This window comes from Diplotaxodon limnothrissa, linkage group LG19 (genome assembly GCF_057381915.1).
Source record: "Diplotaxodon limnothrissa isolate DT_005_m linkage group LG19, D_limnothrissa_male_GT1.1, whole genome shotgun sequence".
NCBI lineage: Eukaryota > Metazoa > Chordata > Actinopteri > Cichliformes > Cichlidae > Diplotaxodon > Diplotaxodon limnothrissa.
The window spans coordinates 2,940,605-2,955,389 of NC_140614.1; the positions used below are offsets into that span (position 1 = coordinate 2,940,605).

At 42.2% G+C, this 14,785-nt stretch overlaps 1 protein-coding gene across 1 annotated transcript in view; it reads left to right on the forward strand.

Moving 5' to 3' along the window:
* Positions 1-7,616, forward strand: part of syne3 (spectrin repeat containing, nuclear envelope family member 3) — a 57,940-nt gene extending 50,324 nt beyond the window's left edge. Inside the window, exons 17-18 of the mRNA XM_085342737.1 lie at positions 384-434; positions 4,738-7,616. Coding sequence (XP_085198863.1) covers positions 384-434; positions 4,738-4,923 — 237 coding nt within the window. The 3' untranslated portion in view covers positions 4,924-7,616. The remainder of the gene's footprint in view (positions 1-383; positions 435-4,737) is intronic.
* Positions 7,617-14,785: the final 7,169 nt, after the last annotated feature.

Genomic DNA, 14,785 nt, shown 5'->3' on the forward strand with positions numbered 1-14,785 from the left:
TATGCATCCATCCATCTTGTAAACAAAAACAAAGTATATTTCATATAACAGGAGAAAGGTGAGGTAAAAAGTAACAGACTGGTTTCTGCATACATACAGCAGGTATCCGGGGCCCAAATGTAGTTGTTTGATTTTAAACAATCTGTTATTGCTGTTCTTTGCTAGTCTCACATTTATTGCTGTCTTTATGATGGTTTCTTAACTTATGTGACATACAAGAGATTTGTCCCCTTACTTTTTCACTGGACTGTGTAATGATGTTAAAGTTACGCATTTTAACAACGTTCTCTAGGTATTGAGACACGGCTGTTTATATAAAAACATTTATATAAATAAAAACATATAATCCTGTAAAATAACGGGCAGGTTTTTTTTCTCTGCAGAGAGTCTCAGCCACTCAGGAGGATGCAGCCATTGCAGCACCAGCTCGAAAGGTAAGAGCAGAGTTCAGATATGTTCAAATGACAACTACAAGCATCCTCGGTCAAAAAATATTTCTTTCACTTTAGTTACAGAGTTGGTTGAAGTCTTGGAAGATTAAAATATCACAGTCTGTGGGCTACCTACTCCAGCTTGTACATGTAAATTGTTCTAAATAGATTTAACAACTGATTAAAACGAAAAATGTGATTATGAAGATTTGTTACTAAATCAAGAAAACAACATTTTTGTGCTGAAATCAAGTAACTGTTAAGGCTGGGGTATAAAAAACAGTTCAGGTGAGCGCATCATGTGATATATTACTTGGTCACAAAAAGTTAACTTTGTTGATTTTGAATTTTGTTTGTTTTTGTTTGTTTTTCTAACATAAATCATTTCAAAAAATGTTGTGAATATATGAAATATTTCAGGGATGTTTTTATTTTTGGCTTAGAGGTCATAGAAATCAGAAATGCCATTGTTAGAATATACTGTATTGAGAGTACTGTGCAAAGCTTTTGAGTAACCCGCTTTTGTTTATATTTTGCAAGGATATTCACTAAAATATACATGAAAAAACAGCATATGTGGCAATATAAATGACCACCTTTATTCATCAACAAAGCCTGGACTCTCTTGGACAGCTACAATTTAAAAGAAAATTAAAGAAAAATTATTTAATCGTGCACAAACTTCCTGCAAAGGTGGAGATTTTCTCTGAGACTGGTAGAACTTTCATTTAGGCTGTTTTGTTTTCTGGTTTGTTACTTGTTTAGGTTTCTTTCTGAATTATGATAATGGCCTATATTCTTTTCCGTTTAGTTGCAACTTAATATTTTTATTTGTTATAATTATTTAAAATCGTATATTGTGCAAAAGTCCATCCATCCATCTATCCTTCTCCTTCTGCCTATCTGGGGCTGGGTCGTGGGAGCAGCACCCTGAGCAGAGAAGCCCAGGCCAGCGTGAGATATAATCTGTCCAGTGTGTCCCGGGTCTGCCCGGGGCCTCCTCCCAGTGGGACATGCCCAGAACGCCTCACCAGGAGGCATCCTTGTCAGATGCCCGAACCATCTCTACTGTGATCTACCTCTCAATCTCCTGCTGCCTCACTTGTAAACAAAAACGGGGTATACTCTCTACTTTGGGCAGCAACTCGTCTCTGACCCTTTTCTGGCTGAGGATCATGGCCTCAGACTTGCTGATTCACATTTCTGCCGCTTCACACTCAACGGGGAACCACTCCAGTGCGAGCTGGAGGTCACGACCCGATGAAGCCGACAGAACCACATCATCTGTGGAAAGCAGAGATGAAATTCTTAGACAATCCAAGATCATCCAGTTCTCATGACCATTGATTAATGATCATTGATTAGTGGTCAGTGGCCACTGATCAATAGAATAGACTAGAATAGAATAGCCCTTTATTGTCATTGTACATGTATAACGAAATTGTGGGTGCCCCAAACCAGCTCTGTTGGAATAAAATAAATAGTAGACAGCTGGAATAAATAGCAAATAGTAGAAATATATACAATCGAGAGGGAAATATACAAAAGAGAGAGAGAAGCACACATTAGAGAAAAGTTGCAAAGTGCTTGGAAGTAGTGCAAAGAACAGACTTAGTCCATGTGTGAGCGGCCAGAGTGATGGGGGTTACTCTTAACCATGGCTCAGATTTGTGAGGTGAATAGGCGGGGGTGGGGAGTCAGGGGATAGTGTTTAGTAACAGCCAAATAGCCCAGGGGAAGAAGCCGTTTGTGAGTCTGGAGGTGTGGGACTTGATTGACATGAGGTGCCAACCAGAGGGCAGCGGGTCAAACAGGTGGTGGGCGGGATGCAAGATGTCAACTTTAGCCCTGGTTTTCCTGAGACAGGAGAATCATACAATGGCCTCCAGGGGTCAGCAGAGGGCAGTCTATGATTTTTTTTTGGGGGGGGGGCACTGTTAATTACCCTCTACACAGCCTTTGTGTTGTTAGTTATGGCCTCTGCATACCAAACACCCAGAAATTAGGAGAAAACGCTCTCTACTGAGGATCGATAGAAGGCCAGCAGCAGCTTCTGGTCTAGGTTATTGTTCATCGTGACATGGAGGAAGTGCAGCTGCTGCTGGGCCTTTTTTACCAGGGCATTGTTGTTGTGGGTCCAGGTGAGATTGGTGGAGTTGTGGGTGCCCAGAAACCTGATGGTGGAGACAAATTCCACTCGTTTTCCATTTATAATGAGAGTGGAGTGGACCTGTTTTTACCTCCTGAAGTCCATTGTGAGTTCTTTTGTGTTGAGGACATTCAGCTTCGGGTTATTTTCTGAGCACCAGCAGGACAAGGTCTCTTCATCTGCTCCGTACCCTCTCTCATCTCCATGAGAGATGAGCCCAACCACAGTGGTCACCGGCATATTTGTTGATATGACATTGGTTGGGTGGGTTGGTGTACAGTCATATGTGTACAGGGCATACAGTAGGAGTCTGAGAATGCAGCCCCGAGCATGAGTCAGGGAGAAGTAGAACAGCCTGGTGAGGACCCCTGCCGGTTGGTCCGTGCAGGCTTTAACCACAGCTCCTGGGATGCTGTCAGGGCCAGCAGCTCTCCTGGGGTTCACTGCTCTCAGTCACCTCCTGACCTCATGCTTCTGGAGGGAGAAGGGGGAGGTGGGGGGCAAGGGGAGTGGGGGTTGGGTGGTCTCAAATCAAGCAAAGAAGCTGTTGAGCTCCTGTGCAAGTTTGAGGCCCCTGTCGGGGGTTGGAGGGGGTCTGCTCTTTAGAGTTGGTGAGGGCTTGGCATTCAGGCCAAAGAGTTCAATGTTTGTTTCATCAGACCAGAGAATTTTGTTTCTCGTGCTTTGAGAGTCCTTCTGACAAATAGGCTGTCATATGTCTTTTACTGGGGAGTGGCTTAGCACTGGCAACAATACAGTCCTGGTTGGTGGAGTGCTACAACATTGTAAAGAAGAGTGGACCAAAGAAACGTCCAAATATCTTTTTTAACAGTAATAGCCACATATTGGAAAAGCCTTTCAGACAGCTGCAGTGCTATTACATTTACTCAGTTGCAGTTATTGTCCTGAAGGAGCTGCTGTTATTTGAGGGTTGGTTTTTTTCCAGAAAGTTGAAAAAATGGTAACTAGTGACCATAATCTATACACTATTTTTCCATTGACAAATATTTCATTGAGTAAAAACCATAAAATGTGAATCTAAACACAACACAATGATGCCCGACACAAAACCATTGTGGCTCATTAGGCATTGTGCATATTCTCATAATCATCATCATTATCAAAGACTTCATTCCAGTTCATTAATGCGTTTTCTATCAATTTGTCCCTCAGCCATCTGTATGTATTGTTATTAGTAAAGTGCACAGAGATCTGACGTGAGGAAGTACAACAATGGTGTATTTTGGGAAGTTTTATTTGTACTACACACCAATACAAAGCATCTTAAATATTTTTCTGCCTTTTTCCTGGTATTACACTGTGTAGACCTCAGTTTTGTTGTTTTCACATTGCCACCAGTGAGGCTGGTGATACAGTGTTCAGAAGGTGAAAGATGGATGTAGGCGGTAAACATGATTCACAGAATAACAAGTCTGAGAGAAAAAAGAGGCAGAGGCCTGAGCTGAGTCATTTTGCTCTGGTATGTGATGTTTCTGACTGTGTGACTGAGCTGTCTTCTGCTTTCTGCTTGCAATGGTGCAGATTTCCTTGTTGAACAGGTTTTCTCTTTTTAAGAGCTGATGAATGATCACAGAACTATATCATTGTTGTCATTCACGTTATAGATGCTAATAAAAACACTGTAGAGATGAATAAAACATGGTTTTGATTGCTGTGATATCGACTTTTTTTTTTATATTGTTTTTGTTTATTTTTAACCAGGCATGATGACTGATGGTGCAGTGTTGTTATCAAGTATTGCTAGCAGCCTTGGGTAGCTTGGTTAGCAAGCAGTATTCATGAACTGCAAATGTGCTGCCTAACAAAGTTAAAAAGAAGAAATATTAGAATTTCACCAAAATTTACGGGTAGACTTGGACATGCTATTGCTCCATTACAGAGGCACCAGCAATGCAATTGCATGGGACATTGCTATTAGCAACTAGCTACAACTGCTTTTTTCAGTCAAAGTAACCCAACTTTAAGCTCTGAGAGTTCCAAATGGATTAATTAAGAATAGGCCAGAAGCATTATTTGTGCTGGGCAGCAAGCACACTTTTTAGTGCTGTATAGTTGGTCATTTTAACATGTGTCAATGGGGATTCATTTGTTTGATTAACTATGTGTTCCAGTAACCCTGTATTACTTCTTCATCAGCAGAAACCTGGACTGCTGCAGCGGGTTTGTCGGTTGGCTCTTCCTCTGTGGCTCCTCTTCCTCGCTCTGCTGCTCCTGGCCTTCTTGCTGCCCCTCATGGATGAAGGCAATAGCTGCTCTCTCTCTAACAACTTTGCCCGATCCTTCAACATCATGCTCCGCTACGAAGGACCTCCACCCACATAGGAGATTTCCTGACAACAGAAAACTCTATGATGGGCTGTGGATTATGTAGGAAATGTTGACTTGATTACCTAAGACCCGGCATTCCCCTGTGATTGAAGATCATATGTAACTGTACTAGAACCACAGAGCTGGTCTACCCAAACTTCAGATCAGTCTAAAGTCTGCAGTGCATATCTCTCTGTGACAGATCTAGTCTAAAAGAATAGTGCAACCTAGAGCATCGTGTGTATGCAAACAACATTTTGCATTCTGCACTGCATGGTTAAATGTCTTCTAAGGTTTTTTCACTATATGAAACCATGATCTCTTAACCATGTGTAAAACTGCCCATCACCATTAGAAGTATTAATTGGCACATCAGTCATTCTTAATCTTATCATTTACAGATGTGAAGTGTCTATGAAGACAGGAGAAAGCTTAACATCTATAAAATACAAGTCCTGACATGCTTTTGAGTTTGAGCTTGGGACTTTTAGATTCGTTCGATTCTTTTATTTATTTTTTTTCATTTAGTATCATTTTTACCAGACTCACATAAATCTAATTTTCTTACTTTGAAAATTTGAGGAGACGTGGATCAGTGCTTGTTTGATTGGAGACTGATTATCAGCTGACTGGAATTGTTTTAGTTTGACCATTTAAATCCACCAAAGAGAGATTTAGAAATTACAACATGATAAGCCAAAGTCACAGTTCATACATAGAATTGTTGAACAAGAAGGCTGAAACCAAAGACTATAGCAGCAATGCTAGACACGGTACTTTGGCATTTATACATTTTAAATGACAAATATCTTACCATATTTCCTCAAATAAACCCTTGTCGCAATTTAAAAGCTTTATTTCTGATGGTTGCCAAAGGTTGAGTCAACAGGAATATTAAAGGCTCAAAGTAGAGCCTTTATAGTTAACAAAAAAAAAGCCCTGTAAACAAATTCGAGGTTTGTCCACTGAAGCTCCAGGACTTTTATCGTCACTTAGAACATTTTTATTATATTTGCAGACAGTCTGGGGTTTTTTTTTTCCGTTTCAATATGCTTACTGTTTGCTTGTGTTTTGAAGTTGTGACATCATCAGTGCAGCTGACTACAGTTCCTGTGTTGATCATCATGCTGATGCTCTGCTCATCTACGTAAAGAGTAAAGGAGAAGCTCCTGGTGACTCTCTGATACCTGTCATGGCCACTTTTCACAGTAATGCATTCCCTTAATTTGTCATAAAAGCAGAATAGCTAAATGTGGTCACTGTTGGAGTAAATACAGTAGTTTGGATTAGACCGCCCTTGTATTCTGACTTCTGGGGAGGAACATGGACTCTTTAATACTGTCTTAAAAAGTCTCCAGGTCATGCTATGCTTATCTAGTTCCATTTGTCTTATCTGTTTCTTAGGACAGCATCTGAAATAACTGAGAATGAGAGGGAGCAGGCCATTGCAGTCGATCAAAGAAGTGGGCGTTGCTTGTAATAAAGAACAAAAGAGTCTATAGCTCAGTGCACTGATGATGTCAGAATAGAGTAAAATGTGCCAAAGGGTGGATGGGTATTCCTGTTGCCGGCCAAGTGTTCATGTTTAATGACGTATCGAGCTGGAAATCACTTCTCTCCTGATTTAGATTTTTATGTAATTTCTCAGAATTTATTTACATTTATCAAGTGGCAAGCACTGCTGAAGTGTGTAAAGTGTACATTCTAGTCCAACTTTGAACATATTTGACATTTCTAAAAAATAAATGGTGAAACCTGACTAAACAGTAAAACTGTATACCCCTCTGACTTCAATAGAAAAGTCTTGATCTCAGTTCGTGATTTGTTACTTTATGTACTATCATATCAAGGTTACAACAAGAACCTGGTTACAATATGAGGCTCGCCGTGTGTACAGAGTCATCTAGTGTTTATAACATATTTTTGGTTATGAAACCTGGAAAAAAAATGTGGGCCACATGCCACAAAGGCCTACTTTTTCTGGTATGCTATGAACCCAGTGTCACCCCTGACAATGTCAAGTTTGAACTTTCACTGTGGTTCACACTGGTTTATCAGTGGTGATTAAACAAAAGCAATGGACAGAGTTTTTTATTTGTTTTTTTTCTTCTGTCACTTATTTGAGTGATCAACAATATATTTGCTTCATGTAGCAGCTTTACACAAAAATTAAGAAAATATGTACTACATAAAAGTAAAGGCATCCAGTTACAAAGCCTTAAAAATTGGATTGGCTGTATTTGGCACCACGCATACAGTATACGAGTTACATAGTAACACAACGCATACGTGTTTCTATCATGTGTGTTGCATTGTATGCTGAATCAAGAATAACTTGTGTGGCATTGCTCCTTGCTGCACTGTTCTACTCAGTCCTATGATATGTATGCATGTATCCCTTTAGAAAAGCCTATGCAATGCCTGTCTCAAATCCCATAATCCAACCGTATGCATTTATTAATAATTTATGCAACATGTCCAATGACTTGCATCTCTTGAGCACAGCTGGTCTTTCAGCAACAGAGAGGGTAGAATATATGTTATGCAAACTTTCCTCAGATGGATGTATTCATTGTGAAGATGCAGGTAAACTCTGACATGTAGGATTTACATATTGTTACATTATAGAATAGTGAAGGAAGAAGTGCTTCATATTATTCGACAGTGCTTGTATTTAACCGGTTTTTTATTCTGTTATTAAATATTTTGTGAGGAATCATTGTGTGGTTTGGTTGTTTGTTTTTTTTTGTATTGGGTTGAATATTTGATTAATGCTACCAACAAAGTGCCTGTATTTTTCCACTGACGTGAACATAAGAGGATTGGATAATTAAATGGGGTTTAATTTATACAGCGCCAAATCACAACAACAGTTGCATCAAGGCGTATTGTAAGGTAGAGCCTACATAAGAGATATACAGAGAAAAACCCAACAATCATATGACCCCCTATGAGCAAGCACTTTGGTGACAGTGGGAAGGAAAAACTCCCTTTTGACCGGGAAAAACCTCCAGCAGATCCAGGCTCAGGGAGGGGCGGCCAACTGCCGCGACCGGTTAGGGTGAGAGAAGGAAGACAGGATGTCGCAGGGGTGTGGTGGGATGGTGCCAGGGAGGTGAAGTAATCACACTGGAGGGGAACGGATGCGTGCTGGCAATGGTGGTCCGAGAACAGTTTGTGGATGGCCTGCCCAGGGAAACAGTGCGCTGGCTCCATTGCCACAGACCGGTGAGCTTGGAAGCCACGGTTACCCTTGTGAACGATCACCTGGCTGCCTGGCCAGAGGGAGTGATGAGCCGTAACCACCTCCTGTGCCAGCACTGAGGAGGAAGCCTCCTGGGCCTGCCACTGCAGAGCGTACACTAATCCATTTACCTCCACTCTTCTTCCCCAGGGCCCTGAGGTGACAAATTGTTCAGAAAGAATTGACTGAAATGCTGAAAATGGGAGTTATAGAAGAGTTGCACAGTGCTTGCTGTAGCCCCATAGTTTTAGTTATGAAGAAAGATGGGTCTAAATGGTTCTGTGTCGACTACCTCAAGTTAAATGAAGTGTCACGATTTTATGCCTACCCCATGCTCCAGATGGACGAGCTCCTGGACTGGTTAGGCACAGCTTAATTTTTCACTGCACTGGATTTAACTAATGGTTACTGGCAGATTCACTTGTCTGCAGAGTCCAAGGAAAAGACAGCCTTCTCCACTTCGTACGGGTTGAAGTTTGACCATTTGTCACACTTCGGCTTGTTCGGAGCCCCAGCCACTTTCCAGCGCCTCATGAGGTGCTGCAGCCACACGTTGCATATGTGGCCACCTACCTGGATGACGTGATCATCCACAGTGACACCTGGGCAGAGCATGTGCAGCGGGTGGCCACGGTTCTAAAATCCATGAGGCCAACCCAAAGAAGTGTGCAGTTGGATGGAGGGAGGTACAGTATCTGGGGTACCACTGAGAGACGGACAGGTGTGTCCACAGATGTAGAAAACAGCAGGTACTGCATCCTGCCTACTCCCAAAGATTAAAAAGGAGGTGAGACGTTTCTGGGGTTGGCTGGTTACTATCTCCGGTTCTTCTCCGGTTTTCGGACCCAATCAGGCCCTTGACCGATCTCACCTGAAAGGACACCCCAGATCTGGTCCAGTGGACAGAGTGGCAAATGTGCAGGTGAAAAAGGCTCTCTGTGGGGAGCCACTGTTCCACACACCTAACTTTCCCCTCCCATTCATCCTGCAGACGGACGCCTCAAACACAGGGCAGGGGGACGTTTTCTCAAAGCCCAAAGCCCGGATCACCCAGTGGTATCTCGCTTTACAGCCCTTTAAATTCAGATGATCCATAGGCCATAACAGATGGCCGTGGCCGATTTTTTGTTTTCTTTGTCTCTCCTCCTCCTCTCTGCCTGGGTGGAGCTCGTTACAGGCTCTCGCTCTTGGCCCATGCACCTGTGTGATTGTCTCCACCTGCTGCTGATCTGGCTGATTTCCCCAGCTGCTATTTAAGGCAGTGGCACAGAGCAGCTCATCGTTGGAACGTTGAACCTCCTGAGTTCATGCTCTCGGCATTATCAAAAGAATCCCCTGTGTGTATTTTGCTGTGGAACTAACGTTGAATTCTGTGTGTAGATATCCATCTTCTGGACCAAATCACGGGACCTGCCTGGGTGTGGCAGCGTGTGTGGAGTTTCAGAGCGAGTGCGGCCGAAGAGGAGTGCGTGTGTGCGGAGGAGCTGTGGCGGTGACTGAGTGGAAGAGGCGGCGTGTGTGGATTTCCCTCCCCCCCCCCCCCCACTCTCTCCCTGGAGCCCTGGACCCCCCCCTCCCAACTCACTGTACATATATAGCACTGAGGTGATCCCTGTTGTAAATAAATAATCTCCTTTTGTTCTGAAAGAAAGAACTGTCTGCGCGTGAGTCCGTCCAGTAGCCATGACAATATTTCTAACTTTAGAGATGATGCACAAATGGAAGAAAGCAGTCTTACATATTTGTTTAATATGTGCATTGAAGGACATGTCCTGGTCAAAAATGACTCCAAGGTTCCTCACAGCGTTACTGGAGGCCAAGGTAATGCCATCCAGAGGAAGAATCTGGTTAGATACCATATTTCTAAGATTTTCAGGGCCGAGTACAATAACCTCAGTTTTATCTGAATTAAGAAGCAGAAAGTTAGCGGCCATCCAGGTCTTTATGTCTTTAAGACATTCCTGCAGTTTAACTCATTGGTGTGTGTTATCTGGCTTCATGGACAGATAGAGCTGGGTGTCATCAGCATAGCAGTGAAAATGTATGCTATGTCTTCTAATGATGCTGCCTAAGGGAAGCATGTATAATGTAAACAGAATTGGTCCTAGCACTGAACCCTGTGGAACACCATAATTAACTTTACTGTGTGAAGAGGACTCTCCATTTACATGCACAAACTGGAGTCTATTAGATAGATATGATACAAACCACTGCAGTGCAGTACCTGTAATACCTACAGCATGTTCTAATGGCTCTAATAGGATATTATGGTCGACAGTATTGAACGCTGCACTAAGGTCTAGCAGCACAGAGATGAGTCCACTGTCAGAGACCATAAGAAGATCGTTTGTAACCTTCACTAAAGCTGTTTCTGTGCTGTGATGAGCTCTGAAACCTGACTGAAACTCTTCAAATAAGCCTCTGCAGATGATCTGTTAGCTGTTTGACAACTACTCTTTCAAGGATGTTTGATATGAAAGGAAGGAAGGAGATTGGCCTATAATTAGCTAAGACCACTGGGTCTCCAGATGTTTTTGTAAGTAATGGTTGAACTACTACTACTCAAACTGTAGCTGTAGATAATGTTAGTCCAAAATGCTGCAGCAAGAGTCCTGACAGGGACTAGAAAGAGAGAGCAGATTTCTCCTGTTTTGGCTTCCCTTCATTGGCTTCCTGTTAAATCCAGAATTGAATTCAAAATCCTGCTCCTCACATACAAGGTCTTAAATAATCAGGCCCCATCTTATCTTAATGACCTTGTAGTACCATATCACCCTATTAGAGCACTTCGCTCTCGCACTGCAGGCCTACTTGTTGTTCCTAGAGTATTTAAAAGTAGAATGGGAGGCAGAGCCTTCAGTTTTCAGGCCCCTCTTCTGTGGAACCAGCTTCCAGTTTGGATTCAGGAGACAGACACTATCTCTATTCTTAAGATAAAAACTTTTCTTTCCTTAAAACTTTCCGTTTTGCTAAAGCATATAGTTAGGGCTGGCTCAGGTGACCCTGAATCCTCCCTTATTTATATGCAATAGGTGTAGGCTGTTGGGGGATTCCCATGATGCATTGAGTTTTTCTTCTTCAGTCATCTTTCTCACTCACTATGTGTTAATAGACCTCTCTGCATTGAATCATACTTGTTATTAATCTCTGTCTCTCTTCCACAGCATGTCTTTATCCTGTCTTCCTTCTCTCACCCCAACCAGTCGTGGCAGATGGCCCCGCCCCTCCCTGAGCCTGGTTCTGCTGGAGGTTTCTTCCCACTGTCGCCAAAGTGCTGCTCATAGGGGGTCATATGATTGTTGGGTTTTTCTCTCTATTTATTATTGTAGGGTCTACCTTACAATATAAAGCTCCTTGATGCAACTGTTGTTGTGATTTGGCACTGTACAAATAAAATTGTATTGAAAATGTAATTGAAATTTTTCTCTAATGGTTAAAATTTTATTTGTGATATAGTTATTACTAGTTAACGTTAACATTACTTGTAAACAGCACCTTGACTTTTTGTCAGCCTGGCTACAGTGCTGAAGAGAAACCTAGGGTTGTTCTTATTTTCTTCAATCAGTGATGGGGTAAAATGTTCTAGCTTTATTGAGGGCTTTCTTATACTGTAAAGCAGCAAACTATTTCTCCAGGCTAAATGATGTTCTTCTAAATTTTTGACACGTCATTTCCTCTCCAGCTTACAAGTTATCTGCTTTAAGGTAAGTGTTTGAGAATTATACCAGGGAGTTAAGTAATTCTTATTTGAGGCTCTCTTTATCACAGGAGCTACAGCATCCACAGTCATACGTAGTAAAGAGTTAAAAATGATTAACAAAATAATCGACCTCTGTTGTTGGAGTAGCTTGTCGGTAGCTGCTCTGCTGTGTGTTGGTACAGGGCATTGAAGATGATAACAGTGGGTGAATTATATTCTTAAACTTAGTTACAGCACTTCTACTGCGCGCTGCCGTGTAATCAATTATTTTAAATTTAAATGTTAAATACAGTTCAACCTGATCTAAAACTGGTTTCTCACATCACTGTTGCTGTTTTTGTCATCTAACATGCACATCTGTGTCATTTTTTTTGCTCTTTGTGTATGAAGCCTCCTACGCTGCTCTCACCTCACCCTCCCAGATGGCTCACCGAGCTGTTCTGCAATCTGGTACTCTTGCTCCTGCTGCCAAATCACATGCAGAAAAAGCAGAGCAGCCTTGCTGAAAGAAGCTTCCAGATTTATAAATGTGCTGGATGCTCACCCTTTTAAAAACCTTTTCTAGTGTCTAACTTTCACAACTATAGTTTGCTATACATACACACAGATATAGTCAGTCTGTCTTAAATAAACCCAGCCTTCTGCTTGACTGTCTCCAATTTGCATAATGGTGAAAATTACAATATGGTTGAAAATGTGACCAGTTATGATGAAATTTTAGCGTCATATATGAAATACCTTTCAAGGTATATATTTTTTGACAAATTGCCAAATTGTAAATGACTTTAAATATGTCCTATATTTCAGATTCCTGTAAGTAGCCACCCTTTGCTTTGTTGACAGCGTTGCAAACCCTTGGCTTTCTTTCAATGAGCTTCATGAAGTAGTCACCTGAGATGGTTTCCCTTCACAGGTGTGGCTGTCAGGGTTCATTGGTGGAATTTCTTGCCTTCTTAATGGGGTTGGGACCATCAGTTGTGTTGTGCAGAAGTCAGGTTGGTACACAGCTGACAGCCATATTTGACAACTGTTAGAATTCATATTATGGTAAGAACCAATCAGCTAAGTAAATAGAAACAACAGTCTGTTAAGATATACATCGTGTGTACTCCTGTTATAAAATGTGTTGAACTGCATTGTAATAATAATAATAATAATAATAATAATAATACATTTTATTTGAAAGCGCCTTTCAGAACACTCAAGGACACTGGTGGTGGTCAGAGGGCCCGGTGGCGCCAGTGTCCGGCAGCCTCGCCTCTGTCAGTGCGCCCCAGGGCAGCTGTGGCTGCAATGTAGCTGCCATCACCAGTGTGTGAATGTGTGTGTGTGAATGGGTGAATGACTGAATGTAGTGTAAAGCGCTTTGGGGTCCTTAGGACTAGAAAAGCGCTTTACAAATGCAGGCCATTTACTATTTACACTGTACACAGTAAAATAATAAAAGCAACATAAAAGCAAGCAGTTTACACAATCATAAAAGCATAAGACAGAGATATGGAGGAGAGAGATGATGAATAGCCTTAAATGTGTACAAGAGTATTTTGAAATTGATACGATATTTGACCGGGAGCCAATGAAACTCCTGCAGGACAGGAGTGATGTGGTGGATAGAAGGGGTCCTGGTGATAATACGGGCAGCAGAGTTCTGGACGCGTTGGAGCTTGTGGATGGATTTTTGGGTAAGACCAGAAAGAAGTGAATTACAATAATCAATCCGGGAAGTAACAAGGCTATGGACAAGAATGGCAGCGGCATGTGGGGAGAGAAAAGGACGGAGACGATTAATGTTACTATTATGGTTACTGTTGTTTAACAGATACAATATTTTAGTTGTCACCACAAGGAGGCACTGTTTTCACTGTAAGGGCACGTATGCTGAGTCATCACGCCCCTGAAAAGAAAGTATACCAAAACAAAAATGGCACCCGTGAGTAAAGGTTTTGCCGCGTGTTAAGGTGGAATAAAGTTCCCAAAATATTAAGGACATTTTTGCCTCCGTCGTCATTTTCCTTTGAGTTGATCGCTGTCAATGCTGCAATACTCAACACAGTCTCAACAGGTTATGGGCCCAGGGCTGACTCGAAGAGGAGTTTTTTCTTATGAAGATCCGGAGCCGCAATGGATAGCAGGCTAACGGGTAAATAGCAACATGGATCAACGAGGAGCAAGCAGGCTGCCTCGACTTATGTTTGACGGAGATGAGACCAAATATGAACTTTGGGAAACTAAGGTGCTAGGATATTTGTACTTGTTGGGATTAAAAGACACTGTTCTGAAGGAACCGAACAGTGAGGCTGAAGTAGCGGCAGATGGTAAGAAGAACGCCGACGCTTACGCCGAGTTAATCCAATTTTTGGACAATAAAAGCCTCTCACTGATTATGAGAGATGCCCCTGATAATGGGAGAAAAGCATTAAAAATATTGAGGGACTACTACGCTGGAAAGGGGAAGCCCCGAATCATCAACCTGTACACCACGCTGACATCCCTTCAGAAAAAGAGGGAAGAGAATGTCACAGACTATGTCATCAGAGCCGAGGCCGCCATTACAGCGCTGCGCAACACGGGTGAGACTTTAGGTGATGGATTACTGATTGCTATGGTTTTAAAGGGACTACCTGAAAGTTTTAAACCATTTGCAATACACATGACCCACGATAAGGAAGATATGACATTTGCTGAGTTCAAAACAAAGCTACGAAGTTTTGAAGACACCGAAAAGACAAGCGCATCGGAGTGTAGCGACAATGTAATGAAAACAGGAGTAAGAAACGGGCGTGAGCACACGAGATCAAGCACAGAATGCAGATACGAGAGTGATGTGGACATTGTGTGTTTCAAGTGTGGAAAGGCCACCGAGCAAAAGTGTGCTCCACGTGGAGGACGTGGTGCAGTCATTGCAAAAGCAACACACACAGTGGTACCACATG